This window comes from Pelobates fuscus, chromosome 13 (assembly GCF_036172605.1).
Source record: "Pelobates fuscus isolate aPelFus1 chromosome 13, aPelFus1.pri, whole genome shotgun sequence".
Classification (NCBI taxonomy): domain Eukaryota; kingdom Metazoa; phylum Chordata; class Amphibia; order Anura; family Pelobatidae; genus Pelobates; species Pelobates fuscus.
Genome location: NC_086329.1, coordinates 89,352,262 through 89,370,181, shown reverse-complemented (window position 1 = coordinate 89,370,181; position 17,920 = coordinate 89,352,262). Strand labels below are relative to the sequence as shown.

The 17,920-nt window shown below is 42.5% G+C and overlaps 1 protein-coding gene across 1 annotated transcript; it reads right to left on the bottom strand.

Moving 5' to 3' along the window:
• Positions 1 to 239: 239 nt before the first annotated feature.
• Positions 240 to 5,226, bottom strand: LOC134583305 (adhesive plaque matrix protein-like). Its single transcript, XM_063440183.1, has 3 exons — positions 5,207 to 5,226; positions 2,487 to 2,645; positions 240 to 2,028 (listed from the first exon to the last, which is right to left on the bottom strand). The coding sequence occupies exons 2-3, from the start codon at positions 2,622 to 2,624 to the stop codon at positions 367 to 369; spliced, it is 1,800 nt and encodes a 599-aa protein (XP_063296253.1). The 5' UTR covers positions 2,625 to 2,645; positions 5,207 to 5,226; the 3' UTR covers positions 240 to 366.
• Between the last annotated feature and the right edge of the window lie 12,694 nt (positions 5,227 to 17,920).

Genomic DNA, 17,920 nt, shown 5'->3' with positions numbered 1-17,920 from the left:
GTGTCTATTCAGACCCGGGGTGCAAAGCTCTAAAGTGGAATTTTTATATTTATAAACAATCGAAGTAAGTGTGTTCCTTACCCCCCCCCCCCCCCCCTTATTTCTGAGCACCACTGCAATCACTAAATCGAAGTTCCACTTTATTCATTCAGATGTCTTTATAAGCTAGAAACACACTGATGCCCTTTTCTTTTGTTCAGAAATTCCCAGGAGCAAAGTATAAACAAGATGTATTTTAGATCATAAATTCTTTATTATACATCAATATAATCGCATTAAATGCAGGCTTTCTTCACATAGGTAGCCTATAGATGGTGCAGGTTGGCTCCCTGCTTGATAAATTAATGATAGGGTATTGTAATCTGCTCAAGGGTTCTTCTTCTGGCTAGAATAGTGGTATTGGTACGTGTAGACGTGTTGCTGGCGTTGCGGCTGCTGAGGTTGTTGTGGTGGTTGTTGATCTGGTTTTTGTTCTTGGGACGGATCCTGTTTGCTTTGACTGTAGGAAGGTGGTTGTAAGGAGACTTGATGTTGCTTGCCCTGTTCCTCTGAGGGTTCAGGTTTTAGAGGTGGGCACACGGTTTGTTGATAAAATTGTTGAGGTTGATGCCACTGTTGAGTTTGTTGGGGGATTTGTGGTGTTTGGTCCATGGTGTACTGTTCCTTGGCAGTCAGAGATGTATATTTGTCTGGTAGTGGTGCTTGGTCTTTACTTTGGGGCTCTACTGGAAGCTTGGGTATTACATAGTCTGGTTGGGCTACTTGATCTTTACATTGGGGCTCTATAGGAGGCTTGGGTGTTACATAGTCTGGTTGGGCTACTTGATTTTTGCTTTGGGGCCCTACAGGGGGCTTGGGTGTTACATAGTTTGGTTGGGTTACTTGATCTTTGCTTTGGGGTTCTACTGTAGGCTTGGGTGTTATGTAGTCTGGTTGAGCTACAGGAGGCTTGGGTGTTACATAGTTTGGTTGGGCCACTTGATCTTTGCTTTGGGGTTCTACTGTAGGCTTGGGTGTTATGCAGTGTGGTTGAGCTACTTGGTCTTTGCTTTGGGACTCTACAGTAGGCTTGGGTGTTACATAGTCTGGTTGGGCTACTTGATCTTTGCTTTGGGGCTCTATTGTAGGCTTGGGGGTTACGTAGTCTGGTTGAGCTACTTGATCTTTGCTTTGGGGTTCTACTGTAGGCTTGGGTGTTATGCAGTGTGGGTTAGCTACTTGGTCTTTGCTTTGGGACTCTACAGTAGGCTTGGGTGTTACATAGTCTGGTTGGGCTACTTGATCTTTGCTTTGGGGCTGTACATAAGGCCTGGGTGTTACGTAGTCTTGTTTGGGTGGATCCACTTTGCTTTGTGGTTCTACAGGAGGCCTGGGTGTTACATAATCTGGCTGGGGTGTCTGGTCTTTGTATTGTGGCTCCAATGGAGGTTTGGGTGTAACTTTGCCTGGTTGAGACTCTTGGCCTTCACCCTGTATGATTGGTTTCTTCCACCTGTCTGAATCTTCTCTGTTCTGCTTTGTTTCCTTAGGCAAGTCCTCTGTCTTCTGGTCTTTTGACTCCTCTGTCTTCTGGTCCTTTTGCAGATCATATTTTGAAGAATCTCTCGTACCATACCCATGTCCAGTTTTACGGGGATCTGTTTGTGTATAGCTCTGCACAGTTTCGACGTCATCACATTTGTGTGTATCATCCTTTGGCTTGTTCACACTACTTTGTATTGGCTCTTTAGGAACCTCTGTTGCTTCATAATTAGGTGGTTCTTCTGTGTTCTCATCATGTTTTGGATACAGAGGGCGTTGATAATATTTAGGTGGAGAGTCTGGTTTGCTCCCAGTTGTTTTTTTGCTAGGTGTTTGTGTTCCCCCTGTTTGTTGTTGACAGGTGTCCTCTGATGCATGCACCACTTTGTAGTAGGCTTGTAATACCTTACACAGAAGGTCACAGAATTCATTGAAATCAACCTCCCCATCATTATTCTCATCCAGAATCTTTATTAAGGTCGAGATGGTATTGGGATCCTTTGGATTCTAAAATAAGAATGGAAGAAACCCATTTAGTGTTCCCCTCCAAATTTATTAATAGTAGCCTCAGCTGTTTTTTTTTTTTTTTTTTTTTATTGTTACATTATTCTTCATCAGATTTTACTGTAGTGGTCGGTTATTTAATGAATCAATACAGTATCTGTTATGAGACATCTGCCATGGTTTTCCTATGCAATATTATTAAATCTGACAAAGGGATTTTAAATAAATATAAAGTCAAAAGAACAAAGCCGCAGACCATTTGTTGGTTTTTACGTACTTCATTGAAGTGTCACCGGTGGACAGAATAAAAAAAAACTAGCAGAAGTCAGTCTAATATTTATAGATTATTAACCTTGAACAGTGAGACTGCAGGGTTACCCAAACTACGTCGTTAGGCCACAGTTATTTTGGTGCTTAGAGAATCCCTTTATTGAGTGTGTCTCTATCACCATTTTTCTTACCTTGATGACATCAGCAAACTCATTCTGGATCAACTGGTTTAATTCTTCCTTGTTTAGCTTATTTTTGCTGCAGTCCTTCTTTGCATATGTTTTATAAACTGCGATGATCTCTTCAATGGCATGAATAACTTTTCCCATTGTTGCAGAAATACCTCAATCCTGCAAGGAGAATAAAACATATGGCACATGTCATGCACTTGTGTGATCCTTTCACATAATGACTCAGTAAGTTGGTAACTCAGATAACACAATGAATGGAGATATGTGGGCAAAAGCCGCATTTGTCCAGTGACCTTGATTTGAGGGCTTGCAGTGCATTGAACTGGAGGGCTGCTAGTGTTCAGAACACTAAGTCCATTAGTATCTGTTGTACACTGTTAGATGTATTCACTAACGGGACTAACCCTATTAATTCCATGAGTGCCTGGGATGAGTATGGTTCTGGGAGTGGGGGCAGACCTCTCCGGGTGTCGGATGGGACGGGGTGTACAGAGCACTCATTCACGGCTATGTACTGTGACCACGGCAAAGGTTATACGTGCCAGGCTTTTCAGTGGATACGTGAGCACGCAGAATGCACCGTGAGTTAAAGTGGAGGAGAAATAACTTGACATAATATCTCTCCTCTATATCCACTTACATTGTTACACTGGATAGAGGCGCATGCATAACCTCTGCCTTGGTCCAGCCCTGTCATGCTACATTCCAGGCGGGTGGATTATGGGATGGCACAGGAGGGGGTAGGGATATGAAGAAACATACAGTGGGGTTTGGAGCTGGAGAGACAGACAAGGGGTTGAAAAGACACAGATTGGGTCTGGAGAGACATGTAATGCGTTGAAAAGACACAGATTGAGGCTGGAGAGACATGTAAGGGGTTGAAAAGACAGATTGGGGCTGGAGAGACATTTAAGGGGTTGAAAAGACACAGATTGGGGCTGGAGAGACATGTAAGGGGTTGAAAAGACACAGATTGGGGCTGGAGAGACATGTGATAGAGAAAAACACTAGAGAGACAAAACTAAGTGAAATAAAAAAGAGGTTATCAGAATGGCATGTGTGGGTCAGAAATTTTGGGAGGCAGAACGGCATAAGTGGGGAGGAGGGGCACATATGGGGTTATAAGGGGAGATATGGTCCCTACAGAGGAATCTGCTACCAAAAACCGTAATCATAACTCTGCCAGTCAAAGAAGCTCTTGTAAAGGACACCTAAACCAGGGGTGCTCAACAGGTAGCTCTCCAGATGTTTTAAAAGTACAGCTTCCTTGATGCTTTGCCATTCTAAAGGCACACAAAGTATCATGGGAGTTGTAGTTCTACAACATCTGATGATTTGCCTTTTGGCACTCCTGCTCTAAAGTCATTCGGTATTTTTGTGCAGATATCATTAAACAAAAGATTTTTTTGTTTGTTTTAACTAATCCAGAAAGTGTGAAATATTCACTAGCAAATTGCACCTTTTATGTCAAAAATACAGATTTTAGTTAGGTTACCATTGTAACATTTGCAATATTTTCCTTGATTTTTCACAATACCTGGTCTGGCGACTAAAACGTCAAATGTTAAAATTGACCACATATTGCAAACGTTACATTATTATTTGTTGAATTATTATGTTATTGTTTTTTTTATTTTTGGCACAATCTTACTCATAGGTAAGCTGATTCATCAAAATAAATATACAAAATGTTTGGCTAGGTTTTACAATTTACAGCAAAATAACAGCAAGAGCAATCATAACTTGATCTCTGCCGGGACATGAATCACAAGAAACTTACAGTTAATGCAGTGCATGTGAATTGCAATGAAGCCAAGACCCAATCACAAAATTCAGTACAAAAAAAGGGAGTTGGACAAACTCTCCCACTCAAATGTAGTCACGACTCTACCATTGGAGTCTGAATGTTGCAATTCAGTTTTCAGTTTACATCAATTCACTGTTGAATATACTCTTTAAGGCAGGGGTTCACAAAAAGAAGATCCCCAGATATTTTAAAACTACAGCTTCCATGATGCTTTGCAACGCTAAAGGCATGCAAAGCATCACGGGAGTTGTAGTTTTACAAGATCTGGGGATCTACAATTTGGGCAGCCCTGCTTTAATCTAATCCAAGAGTTCAGGAATACAGAGTATACATTCATAGTGCAACATCTCTAAGTATCTACAGGGGTAAAACTGATGTGTTATATTTTATAATTTTTTTCACGAATGTGTTTGTTGAAAATTTTCTAACACAAAAAAAAACTATAAACAGTTTTATTATGAATATTTTTAATGACATAAAAGTCATGAAGTTTATATCATCAAGATGTGAAGTTGGATGTTCAGTGCTAAATAACAAAATGAATAACCCAAAATGATTTCACATGTGCTTAACTTATCAGCAAAGCAATCCCCTAAATTGTGTTATAGCCCGTGTCCATTCTAAAAAAAGTTTGCATTCAGCTCAGTTAACCCAATGCCGTCCATGCTGATAACAAGAGGAGCATGATCTGAAGGAGGTTAAAAAGCAAGGAGGAGCTTTTTATGTAGCCCTAGTTATTTCAGATGATTGTAACACCTGGTGAATTTCAAGGTTTTTTTTCTCCATCATCTTAGTGGCACAGTTTTTTAAATTATCCACCACTGTTCAAAATTTTAGTAAGTCTTGCTTTCACAACTTGTAGCATTGCCCCATACTGTACATTTATGGTTAACTTTGTAAATATGAGACTTACCTTGTCTGCCAAGGTGCCGATGGAGAAAGGAGAACTGAACAGATTAGAAAAAGGGCACCTTTATAGGAACTGGTGTCCTAATTTCAGATAGGAGGCAACACTATACCGCTTTTTTTAGTTTCTCTCCCAGCCCAGACCAGTTTAACTGGAAGAATCAATTATATCAGTACTGCCCAACATTAGACTCATTGGCACACCCGGTACTTCATCAAACACACCCTGCCAACAGAAACTGGTCATCGAGTCCTCCCAAGGGCCAGGGTCTTCTCCAGCTACCTCTTAGGTCCATACCTCTTTTCCCCACTTAGAAAAGGCAAGGGTGAAACAAACAGACCTTATGTCGAATCCCTACAGACACAAGGTCTGTTTGTACAGAGACAAGGGAATAACTCGAGGGACAATTCATATAAGATGCTTGATGACATTTACATGAATCTGTTACATGGAAATTGGCATGTTTTGATGTGCTGTGTTTTGTCACTTAATAAGAATTTTAAAAAGCTTGTTAATCCAGTTTGCCAGATTTCCTCTCGTCATACAGATCGGATTATTTGGATAATTAAGCTTCCATGAAAAATATTCATAATGACACTCTGTACGATCCAGCTATTATAAGTGTTGGTCACCAAACTGGACGTGAGAGTATGCACAAGGACCTCCATAACATGCATGGAATGCTGTGTTGCAGATTCAGCCAGAGTTCCTTCCTTAAAATGTATGTAAGAGTTATGTATTGAATGCCATTGGAAAATATGATGGCTATAATTTTGATACATGCGTGAAGTTTAAGGGCAGTACAAGTGCAATATGACACCTGACTGCTAAATCCAGACTCTATGGAGGACATGTGTGAAAATATACTATACTCATTAGTTGTTTTATTGACTCTTTTAGACTATTAGTAGACTACCCACCTAAGTCTTGCCATAATTTCTCTTGTTCTGTTCGTGTCCGGCTAACATTGAACGACTTAAGAAAATACTTCTTTTTTTTTTTTTTTTTTTTTTTTTATAAAAAAATACATTAATGATATTTTCTCAGGTGTAGACTGAGTATGTATGTGTGTGATGGTGTATTTGGTTACATTACAGTGTCACTTGCCTGTATTTATTATGTATACTGATCATGTGACTATAAGTCATGCCTAGAGGTGGGATTATTCATAAGGTGGGACATTAATTTCTTAATTTATAGATATCCTAGTAAATCTTTCTTTAATCTATTTCAGAAGTTTTTTTTTTTATCAAAAGATCATAATTACCAGCTGGTGTTAGGGATTGCATTGTATTAGTCATTCACTGGAGCTCTATCAGCAGTCCAATGTTTTTATAGGCAGATATAGACATGTTTAGTCATACTTAGTGTTCACCTAAAACAGTATTTTGTATTGGCTCATATTCATCATATTAAACAAACTAAGGCTCTGTTATTAATACACAGTATTGAGTCAGCAGTCTACAGTGCCACCATGCCAATTTAGTGCCAGGCCCATGATACATTCTCACCATCCCCTGGTCTATGCAACAGTTATTGCAATATTCTTACACAGAGTTTTGATTCAGACAGGAAGAAAGGAGATTTAGTAGAAGGCAAAGGAAAGGTTTTTTTTTGCATTAATAACAATAAGGATGTGGAATTCTCTGCCTGAAGAGGTGGTTTTATCAGAGTGTATGCCGATGTTTAAACAGCAAATACTTGTAAAAACATAATATACAGGGATATAAATTTTAATTAGTGAGGTAATAACTTCTTGATCCATAAAGATATCTGACTGCCATTCTCGGGTCAAGAAGGATTTTGTCCCTTAGTTTGTTGCACAATTAGAATCGCTGCAGACTGGGTTTTTTTTACCTTCTTTTGGAGAAAAAAATCAAATGTGAGAAAGGCTGAATGGGCTATGTAACTATGTATGTATTACTGGACACAGCAAGAATCCACCAAAACCTGCTGTATATTTTGTTTATGAAAGTAATGTTGGGTGATGTGCCACATTTCTGAAGCCTGATTTGGTGAAGAGTAAAGTGCTTTTGTAAAAGGCACATGTTATAATAGATTTCAGATTTGATTTTTAATTAAATAGGACACTATGAAAAGCTACGAAACAGAGATTACAGGCTACAGGCACACGAAGGGGAAAATGATTCATATTTCAGATAATTGACATTAATAACACGTTCACATAAATATCTTCATCCAGATTGTACTCCACATTGGGTTTGATTGCATAACTGAGGATTGTAAAGAAAAGGAATCTGAAATGTCCTGGCCTAGCCAGTTCCGCACAATCCCTTGTTTAGTTAAAGTGACACTCTGGGAACCATAACAATTTAATTGCTATGAAGTTGTTATCGTGCAAGTAGGTCCCTTGAGGCATCTTACCTTAAGGGGCTAAACAGTTAACGGCCAGTTTAACGGCAAAGTCTGGAATAGGGCGCACTGATCGCTTTGCCTCTCCACTTACTATATGAGTCCGAGGCTTCATTAGGAAAGTCTTGACCTGGGCATTGCTCATAATTCCTCATTCAGAAACATATACATTCAGCCAATGTCCACAGCGGAGTAAGGCATGAAGGGGACAATATTCTGCACGCAATGGAGCTAGTGGCCTTCGTTTCTGTCGAGGCCCAGATAAGTGTAATTGAACTAGCTGTAAGTTGACATCATGGCATTCTGCCCCAGGTATGGCATCTGGTGCATCCAATAAGTCCTCCTCAGAGATTTAGGTGAGACAGTCCGGCCGCGCTATCATCTTTGGTCTAGTCCTTTCTTGAAAGAGATTGCTGATGCCCGGTTTCCCCGCCAGAGAGAGTTTTGCGCCTCTAGGACTGATGTCCAGCTATCAATTTTCCGGGGCATCTATGGGGTCGAATTGCCACTGGGTAGGTGACTAATTTGGTTATTTATAATGTAGTGTCGCCGGAGCTCCATATACATGCGACCGCTCTTGACGCCTTTCAAGCCATGCCCCTAAATTCCTTCACTTTATTGAATAGGACGTCCAGGATCTTCTTGCACCATAACAACTTGTTATGAAGTTGTTATGGTACCTGGATTAGCCTTTTAATAGAACTCACAATCTTTCAGCAGAAACTAGATGCAAGTTGCTGTTTTAGAAGTAGCTCAGCATCTGTTCTGGAATTACCTTTAAATTAGCAGTTATTAGTGCAGACACATTTACAAGGCCAAATAGCAAACCTCTCCGATGAACTGAGCCTGAGCCGTCATTAGGTAGTTAACCAAACATTAGTTGCGCAACACCTAACAAGTGGTTTTATAAAATCCTGGTGGATTTCCAAAATTGGTTTTAGGTTTAAGCAGAATTTCCTGTTTGTATCTTTTTATATCCGTTTTATTATTTGTCATGGTGCTTTATAGACATTAGCTGTGTGCCAGTCTGACAAGTGTTTGTATTATTACATTATTATTAATAATATTTTTTTATTTATCAGGTCACCTTGCCGTCACAGAGAGAAATATAATAAACTATATATGGCACATAATACACATATTTATCTATCCTTACATTTATATCATGTATGTACAGTGCAAGTACACGTGTTCTGTGCAAAAACCAGGCTGCATGCAGGAACACCGGTCAGCCTCAGTACGAGGGAACAGAGAATCATTGGTGGCAGCCACACAGCAAAATGCGCTACAGACCCTGTTGGCGCTATTATCAATATAATACTAATGGCAATAATAATAATATTTTTCTAAATAATTACTACATGCAAACGTGTGCACTGTTAAACACAAATATTATTGCATTCAGTAGCAAACAAAAATACCTTTCATTGGGTCAACAGCAAAAAAACTTGATTAAGGCCCTGGTCAAGTAAATATACAGAGGAAATGGAGTGTATTTATTAAGATGCGTATAATTACATTACACCCTGTTGCAAATTATTATGCAAATTCTATTTAAGTGTCACAAAGATTAAATATTTTGTTTTTCAGTTTAACTCATGGATGGCATGGTGTCTCAGGGCTCTTTTTTTTTGTCAATCTGTTTTTTATTTAAGGCATATGAGATAGGATACAGAAGAGAAAACAAGGAAAATGTTCGAATGAGTTACAGCTTTGGATTAATACATCAGTAATGTGTCTCATTTCCAGATTAGTAATGCCTCTTTTTTTTTTTTTTTTTTTTAAGAGAAAAAGTACGTGTTTGAACATAAGCAAAACCATAGCAAACAAAGCTTAGCAAAAATGACATAGCCTACATCTAAGCTAGTTAGGTCCACTAAGTGCTACAATGCTTGGTTAGTTAAGCCAGTGTGACTGCAATATGTGAGCATGTTGTGCTGTGTGTTTAGACAGCCAGAATATGAGACTAGTCGGTTGAGTAACATTGAAACTTAATACAGTTCTAACGTCAATACATGCATATAATGGTGACTGTGCAGACAGGTTAGGATATTTTGCTTATAAATGAAGAGAGTAAATTGGTTAACATACAGCGCTAAACCACGTTAGGTAATGATTAACTCAGGTAGCATAGCCTAGTTTCTGCGTTAGTAAGCATACTTGGGTCACATAGGTTGCCTAAGCATGCGTCAACAGGCTAAGGGAGCACTGAGTGGACGCACAACATGCATGTTAACGTTACAGTGCGCGCTGGGGGAAATTAAATGCTTAACTGTGAGAGTCAAAAGTATAAACATACAAAGTATATTCAGCTTGAGTCCCTGCTGGGTCGGAGACCTGCACCAGTTCACCAAGATGCTGTTTCTATCTGGGGTCGTGGTGTCACTGCGTCCAGGGACCGCCTGTCTTCGGCCTGAGGCCTTAGTGGGTGCTTGCGCCTGTTCGCCATTGATCCCATCAACAGGATCGTGGGCCCAGGGTTCCGATGGATCTCACTTAGCCAGCTTAGTAGGACTTATTTGTCGGGAGCTGATCTGTCCCGTGACCGCTCAGCTCGGCGGCCCGGCCCGCCCCCTCTCAGGGCTCAATTTAAGGAAAAACTACTAAAGGAGGGTGTTCCACATTATTAAGCAGAGCACCATTTTTATGCAATATAGGGAAGAAAAAGGATCTCTCTGCTGCCGAAAAGAATGAAATAGTTCAATGCCTTGGACGAGGTATGAAAACATTAGATATTTCATGAAAACTTAAGCGTTATCATCGCACTATTAAGAGATTTGTGGCTGATTCAGAGCACAGATGGGTTTGTGCAGATGCACGCACATTGAGGAAGATTTCTGCCAGATCCAGGGCCGGCGCGTCCATAAGGCGGCACAGGCGGCCGCCTTAGGGCGCACGGGCTCTGGGGGCGCAAGATTTCAGTGACCGTCAGGAGGGAAGCTCTCTCTCCTGCCGGCCACCATCTCGGCCCCCGGTGCGGCGTGCGGCTGTGCTGTAATCAGACGCGGCGAGGGAGCTCTAACCTCTCTGCTCTGCTCCCTCGCGCGCTGCCTGTCTGCTGATACCGCGGGAGCCGGAATATGACGTCATATTCCGGCTCCCGCGGTATCAGCAGACAGCGCGCGAGGGAGCAGAGCAGAGAGGTTAGAGCTCCCTCGCCGCGTCTGATTACAGCACAGCCGCACGCCGCCCAGCAGCCCCACTGGACCCCAGGGAAGGATTCATCATCCACACCAGCTCTCCAGGTAGGGAGGATGGGTGGAAAATATTTATTTGTAAAATAATTAGTGAGTGTATGTGTGTGAGTGTGTGTGAGTGTGTGTGAGTGTGTGTGTGTAGGTTGTCTGTGTGTGTCTGTGTGTATGTGTCTGTGTGTGTGTCTGTGTGTGTATGTGTCTGTGTGTGTATGTGTCTGTGTGTGTATGTGTCTGTGTGTGTGAGTGACGGCGTGTGCGTCTGCGAGTGACAGTGTGTGCGTCTGCGAGTGACAGCGTGTGCGTCTGCGAGTGAGTGCGTCTGTGTGTGTGCATGTGAGTGTATGAGTGTGTCTGTCAGTGTATGATGAGTGTGTTTGTCAGTGTATGATGAGTGTGTTTGTCAGTGTATGAGTGTGTGTCTGTCAAATCAGTGAGAGTATGTTTGTCATTGAGTCTGTGTGTGACTATCAGTGTGTCTGTCAATGAGTCTGTGTCAGTCAGTGACGTCTGTGTGTTTGTCATTGAGTGTGTGACTGTCAGTGTGTACAGAGTGTAGCGGAGCGGAGCGCGGTACAGGAGCTTCTGTTTCCTGTACCTGGCCAGACTGACAGGAGGTGCTCACAGAGAGAGCACTCCCTGTCAGTTCGGCCGGGTACAGAAAACTGAAGCTCCTGTACCGCGCTCCGCTCCGCTACACTCTGTACACACTGACACACCAGGAAGGGGAGTGTGACCACTAAAGGGGTGTGGGGTGCACCAAGGGACAGGGAGGGAATGGGAGAGAAACACCAAGAGACAGGGAAAAGAGGGGGAGGGGAGAAGAACACTAAGGGACAGGGAAGGGACCATTAATGGTCGGGGAGGGGAGAGGGGCTGGTTAAGAGGCACATAGGTGAAGATGGTTTTTTTTGGGGGGGGGGGGGGGGGGCGGAAAAATGCATCTTCGCCTATGTACCTAAAAATCCAAGCACCGGCCCTGGCCAGATCCATGCATCGGATCAAGAGAGCAGCTGCTAAAATACCATTACATAGCAGCAAACAGATATTTGAAGCTGTTGGTACCTCTGGAGTCCCACGGACATCAAGGTGTAGAGTCCTCCAGAGTCTTGCAACTGTGCATAAACATTCTATTTGGCCACCACTAACCAATGCTCACAAGCAGAAATGCCTGCATTGGGCAGAAAAATACATGAAGACTAATTGTCAAACAGTCCTGTTCACTGATGTGCCGTTCAACCCTGGATGGTCCAGATGGATGGAGTAGTGGGTGGTTGGTGCTCGGCCACTCTGTTCCAACAAGGACGCGACGTCAGCAAGGCGGTGGTGGAGTCATGTTTTGGGCCGGAATCGTGGGAAGAGAGCTGGTCGGCCCCTTTAGCGTCCCCAAAGGTGTAAAGATGACCTCTGCAAAGTATATGGAGTTTCTGACTGACCACTTTCTTCCCTGGTACAGAAGGAAGAACTATGCTTTCCATAAAAAAATCATCTTCATGCATGACAATGCACCATCTCATGCTGCAAAGAATACCTCTGCATCAATGGCTGCTATGGGGATAAAAGGATAGAAAATCATGGTGTGGCCTCCATCCTCCCCTGACCTCAATCCTATTGAGAATCTTTGGAGCATCCTCAAGCAAAAGATCTATGAGGGTGGGAGGCAGTTTACATCCAAACAGCAGCTCTGGGAGGCTATTCTGACATCTTGCAAACAAATTCAAGCAGAAACTGTCCAAAGTTCAATGGATGCAAGATTTGTGAAGCTGCTATCAAATAAGGGGTCCTATGTTAAAATGTAACGTGACCTGTTAAAATGTTTAAAAAGTTAAAATGTTGTTATAAGTTTGACTGAAATAGCTTTTTATTTCAGTAAATATGCTGCAAACACAACAAATGACATTTTTCAGTTCTTTACAACCCATAAAGTGTTTTGAAACTTACTGTGCGTAATAATTTGGAAAAGTGCATTGTAAGTTTTTTGTGTTTAAAACAAAATACTGTTATCATTAGGAAGTTTGTTCAATAAAATTTGAATTGTACCCTTAATAGCTGATAATAACATGAGAATTATGCTGACTGTTATTTACATCAATTATTTAGGTAAATGAGAAAAATAGCATTTGCATAATAATTTGGAACAGGCTGTATATGCCATATAAGATAAGAGAACACAAACAGCCAAAATAGTGATTAATATGGTTCTCAGAATATACACCTTCCTCCCATGTCCCAGATTTGGTCCCACAATTCTAGGTTTTTCTCTCTGGTGTCCTAACAATTCTACGGTTCACTGAATAGTTTTATGGTTTAATGGTTGATTTCCAGTCTTGCAGCAGCTTTTACTGAATGTAACACGGTTTATGCATTATGTTATATATATCAGTATGTGTGATGCAATGCATTGACAGGATCCCAAATTTAATGCAGGGAGGTGAAACATGCCTTTAAATTATGGGTGGAGAGCAGCAGCAATCCCGATGCCGATAATGAAAGGGTGTGGGGGGTGGAGGGTGATTGAGCAGCGAGTGAACACCAAAGCCATTACTTACTCAGGACTGTCTCTTAAAGAAATCCTCTTGTACTATGTGCACACTGATATGGACATGTTATCACTATTACTGCAAATGTAGAATTATACACCTAAAACACTGCCCTTAAAGTATCTCTGTCATCACATACAGTCATAGGAAAAATAAAGTACACCCTCTTTGATTTCTATGGTTTTATATATCAGGACATAATAACAATCATCTGTTCCTTAGGAGGCCTTAATATTAGGTAAATACGACCTCAGATATATGACATATTACACCGTGTCGTGATTTATTTAACAAAAATAAAGTCAAAATGGAGAAGCCATGTGTGGAAACTAAGTACACTTTATGAATCAATAGCTTATAGAACCACCTTTAGCAGCAATAACTTGAAGTAATCATTTTCTGTATGATTTTATCAGTCTCTCACATAGTTGTGGCGGAATTTTGACCCACTCTTCTTTACAACATTGCTTCAGTTCATTGAGGTTTGCTGGCATTTTTTTCTGCACAGCTCTCTTAAGGTCCCGCTACAGCATTTCCGGCCGTCACTTCCTCCCAGCAGCCCTTGCGGAGTAGCCGCAATTTTTTTTTTTAAAGGGGCCCTGTCGCGCAATTACCCGGCCGCAGCGCTGACCAGGCCCCTGAAGATATGGGGCCCATCGGGTGGCCCTAAATGCTTGGGCCACCTGATGGGCCCTGGTGCAGATACCGCTCCACGTGGGGCCCGGGCAGCCGGGTCCCCCAGGGCCGCCGGGCCCGTGACAACCGTTATGGTTGTCACCCCCTGATGGTGGCCCTGCTGCTACTTATACTCTCAGTTCCTATGGAAGCAGTAAGGGTGTACTTAGTTTTCACACATGTCTTCTCCATGTCGGCCTTTTTATTTTTGTTAAATAAATCCTGACACTGTGTAATATGCATTGCTGTTCATCTGAGGTTGTGTTACCTAATTTTAAAGACCTGCTTAGGGACAGACGATTGTTATTATGCCCTGATATGTAAAACCATAGAATTCAAAGAAAGGGTGTACTTTTTCCCCCCATGAATGTATATTCTTGCGACAACCACATGGTACCATATTTCTTGTGACAATAATTTCTAAATAATGACTGAATGTGATCAGGGCCAATTAGGGTCTCTGGCATTTAATCAATTCGGCACTAGACTCGAGGTCTCCTGGGTGGTTGAGGAAGGCCAACAGGAATAGCCATTGTTTATCCAGAAAGACTAAGACAGTGTATCTGGAAGTACTGGCTTTCCGTCTCTTGCTTATAGCAATGCCGCATTCTAATTACCTAAGGGGTTATAGTAATGATTGCGTCCTAATCAGTGGAAATCGCTGTGCCCTCCAGATATACAATGTGACAAGACATGTATTTATTTAGAAAATGTTTTAGCAAGAAAAAGAAGTCAAGATTTCTTGTTTTCATATATACAGTGATAAAATAAAACGTTTGACTGCATTGCAAGCAGATTGAGAGGCAGGGTTGTTTACAACTGAATTGCTACCATAAATCATATAATAGTGACATATGACCTAAATACACTGAATATCTTATGACTGAGCATAATTACAGGCAAATTACACTAATTATACCATCTTTTGGACGATAGACTTACATGCATGTTTAAACAATTTTATAACATGACAGGAGGCTTCGTATTTACTAGAACTCCACAGCAGCACAGAAAAACAACCAATCAGAAAAAAGTTAGGTACTATAAAACTCCCCTCCCCATGCATCATTTCCTCTTTCTTTGCTGCTCCGCAGACAGTACAGGTCAGAGTACCACTGCCTCCTGCTTCTAGTTGGTGGCTTTGGGATTTATTATGACTTATATATATGATTTATATTATTCAGTTGCCATATTGTGTATTTATTATTTCTATATTATATATGTATATACTGTATTTAGTTATTTGTTCTGTATTTTATATCATGTTGTTTTCCTTTTATATATTTAATGTTTTTTTGTATTTAGTCATATATTTCTTGTTTATTTATGTATATATTGTATTTGATGTATATATTTATATATTTTTTAGTTTGTTTTGTTGTGGCTTTGGGCTTGCTGCCTGTTTTTTTACTCGTTGCTCGTTGGGGATGTTGGGGATGTTTCCTACATGTGGTAGTTTTAGGGGGGTTTCCTGGGGATTCCTTTGGGTTTTGCCCCCTTCCCTCCCCCCCCCCCCACTCCCTGGCGCCCTTCTGTTAGCCCTCCGCGGGCTACGGGCGCTCCGCTCGGGGAGGCAGTAGACTAGCCGTTTGGCTGCCTCCTCTGTCTCCCCGAGCTCCAGTGTGAGCATGCCGGCGCCCGGGGTTACTCGCGGTCGGACGCGAGTACCCGGCGGCCGGGTCATCCCACACACGTGGCCGCCTCGCCGCGGACGGCTTCTTCAGGGAGCCACGTGCCGCCGAGCGGCGAGAGGAGGGCGCACATGCTCACAGCCCCTCCTCCAGACGTGGTGGTCGGAATGCAGTGTCCTCCTCGCTGGCATTCTGGCTCTGTAACATGATGCATGCAGAACCAGTCTGCCAGTGAGCTCAGGGATATGCAGAATTTAGTTTTCTGGTAACCAGTTGTTTTTTTGTTTAAAAACAAATAGGTGATAACCTGTTTATTGCACAAGTAAGCTAGTGTTATTTGGTGCATATGCTTATACATCAGTTGATATGTGCCTTACCCATCTCTGGAGTCAGATAGGAGACTACTCTGGCATGATATGATCTGTACATGGCATATGTTAAAAGCTAAGCAGACCTGGCTCTGGCTCAAACTGGTATGGGAAACCAGTCTATGCTGACACTGATTCAATCCCATCAAGTTCTGTGATTTGTAGAATGGGAAGGTGGTCCCTTCCAAGCTCAACAGGAGGGTTTATTGAGTTGAATCTTGTTTTTACCCTATTCCTGAAAATATACCATGGGTACGATAACCTTCGGGCGGCATGCTGATGATGCATACTATGGATGAAGAAATCTGACTGGTCTGCTTGCCCATGTGCATACCCTATTCTCAGTTATTATGTGTTGCTCACTGCGTCTTGTTTTAATGTGGACGCAGTTATCACTGGAACGTTTTCAGTTTATACCTATTACAACTGGGATACCACTATTGCCTGCTGGGCATTTAGGGACTACTAGCCCCAGTTATATGTTATTAACACAGTATTATGCTGTCTAAAAGGGTTGGAGTCTGGGGGCCCTATGTCACAGGATGCTCTGAGGATCTACGATGTTTTTGGGAACTCTACCCAACTCAGGGGTCCCCATTACTCATTCAATACCCATTGTAAAGCGCTGCAGAATTGGATTGCGCTATATAAATAACATATTAATAATAATATAATAATAATACACAACCAGGATTGCCCTGCTATGCCTGTGCCCCATTGATTGGCCTGCTTTGTCTGTGCCCATTAGAATGGCCTGCTATGTCTGTGCCCATTAGAACGGCCTGCTATGTCTGTGCCCATTAGAATGGCCTGCTATGTCTGTGCCCAATTAAACGGCCTGCTATGTCTGTGCCCAATTATACGGCCTGCTATGTCTGTGCCCATTAGAACGGCCTGCTATGTCTGTGCCCATTAGAACGGCCTGCTAAGTCTGTGCCCAATTAAACGGCCTGCTAAGTCTGTGCCCAATTAAACGGCCTGCTATGTCTGTGCCCAATTAAACGGCCTGCTATGTCTGTGCCCAATTAAACGGCCTGCTATGTCTGTACCCCATTGATTGGCCTGCTGTGTCTGTGCCTATTTGAATGGCCTGCTCTGTCTGTGCCTATTTGCTTGGCCAACTATTCTGTGTCCATTCGTTTGGCCTGCTGGGCCTGTGCCCTTCTGAGAATATCACTGAGGAAAACACAGTACCCACCTGTGTCATGGAGATAGGCAGGTGTCCAGGCACACACCATTGCCATACTGTCCAAGAGGACACCAGTATACGACCATCTGAGTGTGGTGGGAAGGGTGAAGGCCCTAAACCTCATGCCTGAAGGGCAAGGTTTCTTATGAAGACCCCGGGCACACGTCCACGGTTTACACCAGACCGGCGACGGCACGTCTCCAAGGAGAACTTCGCACAGACAAGGACCGGTACTCAGACACCTACAGGGGACCGCAGTGTTTCCTTGTCTTTACCAACTAACTCTCTATCTGCCTCCAGGTATCCATATAGGTATCGGTAGTTATTCCTGCGTAAGGTTAGCTCCTGGCCCTGTTCAGTGGGGCTTACTTGTTTTGCCTTCCGGCCTGCTATTTGCCTTCTATCTGAGATAGAATTTTCGTATATACCCTTATCTACGTTTATTTTAGTTTTTGTTTTCGTGACTTCTTTTTCCTTTCGCTTGGGTCGTCGAGAGGCCTGACTTGACCTCCTCCGACCTCCCGGGCGCTCGTGGATTGCGGAGAACGTCTCCAGCTTTCCTCAGGCTACCAACGGTCATCCTGGACCCCACGCGTGCGCACGGGATCCGGACGGTCAGTTGGTAGTTTTCCATCTTTGTTTCCGTAGGTTGCCCTCAGCCTTATGCTGATATTAGTAATTGGTGTACCCTGCAGTTGGTCACCCCGAGTCTCTAGGGACTCTAGTTTGGATCTCAAGAGGGTGTGGCCC

What these genes read in the sequence shown, in the direction of transcription:
- LOC134583305 (XM_063440183.1), bottom strand. Translation starts at nt 2,624, where the DNA reads ATGGGAAAAGTTATTCATGCCATTGAAGAGATCATCGCAGTTTATAAA. An exon ending in AGTTTGCTGATGTCATCAAG is followed by an intron (nt 2,029 to 2,486) that starts GTAAGAAAAATG and finishes TTCTTATTTTAG; the next exon opens with AATCCAAAGGATCCCAATAC.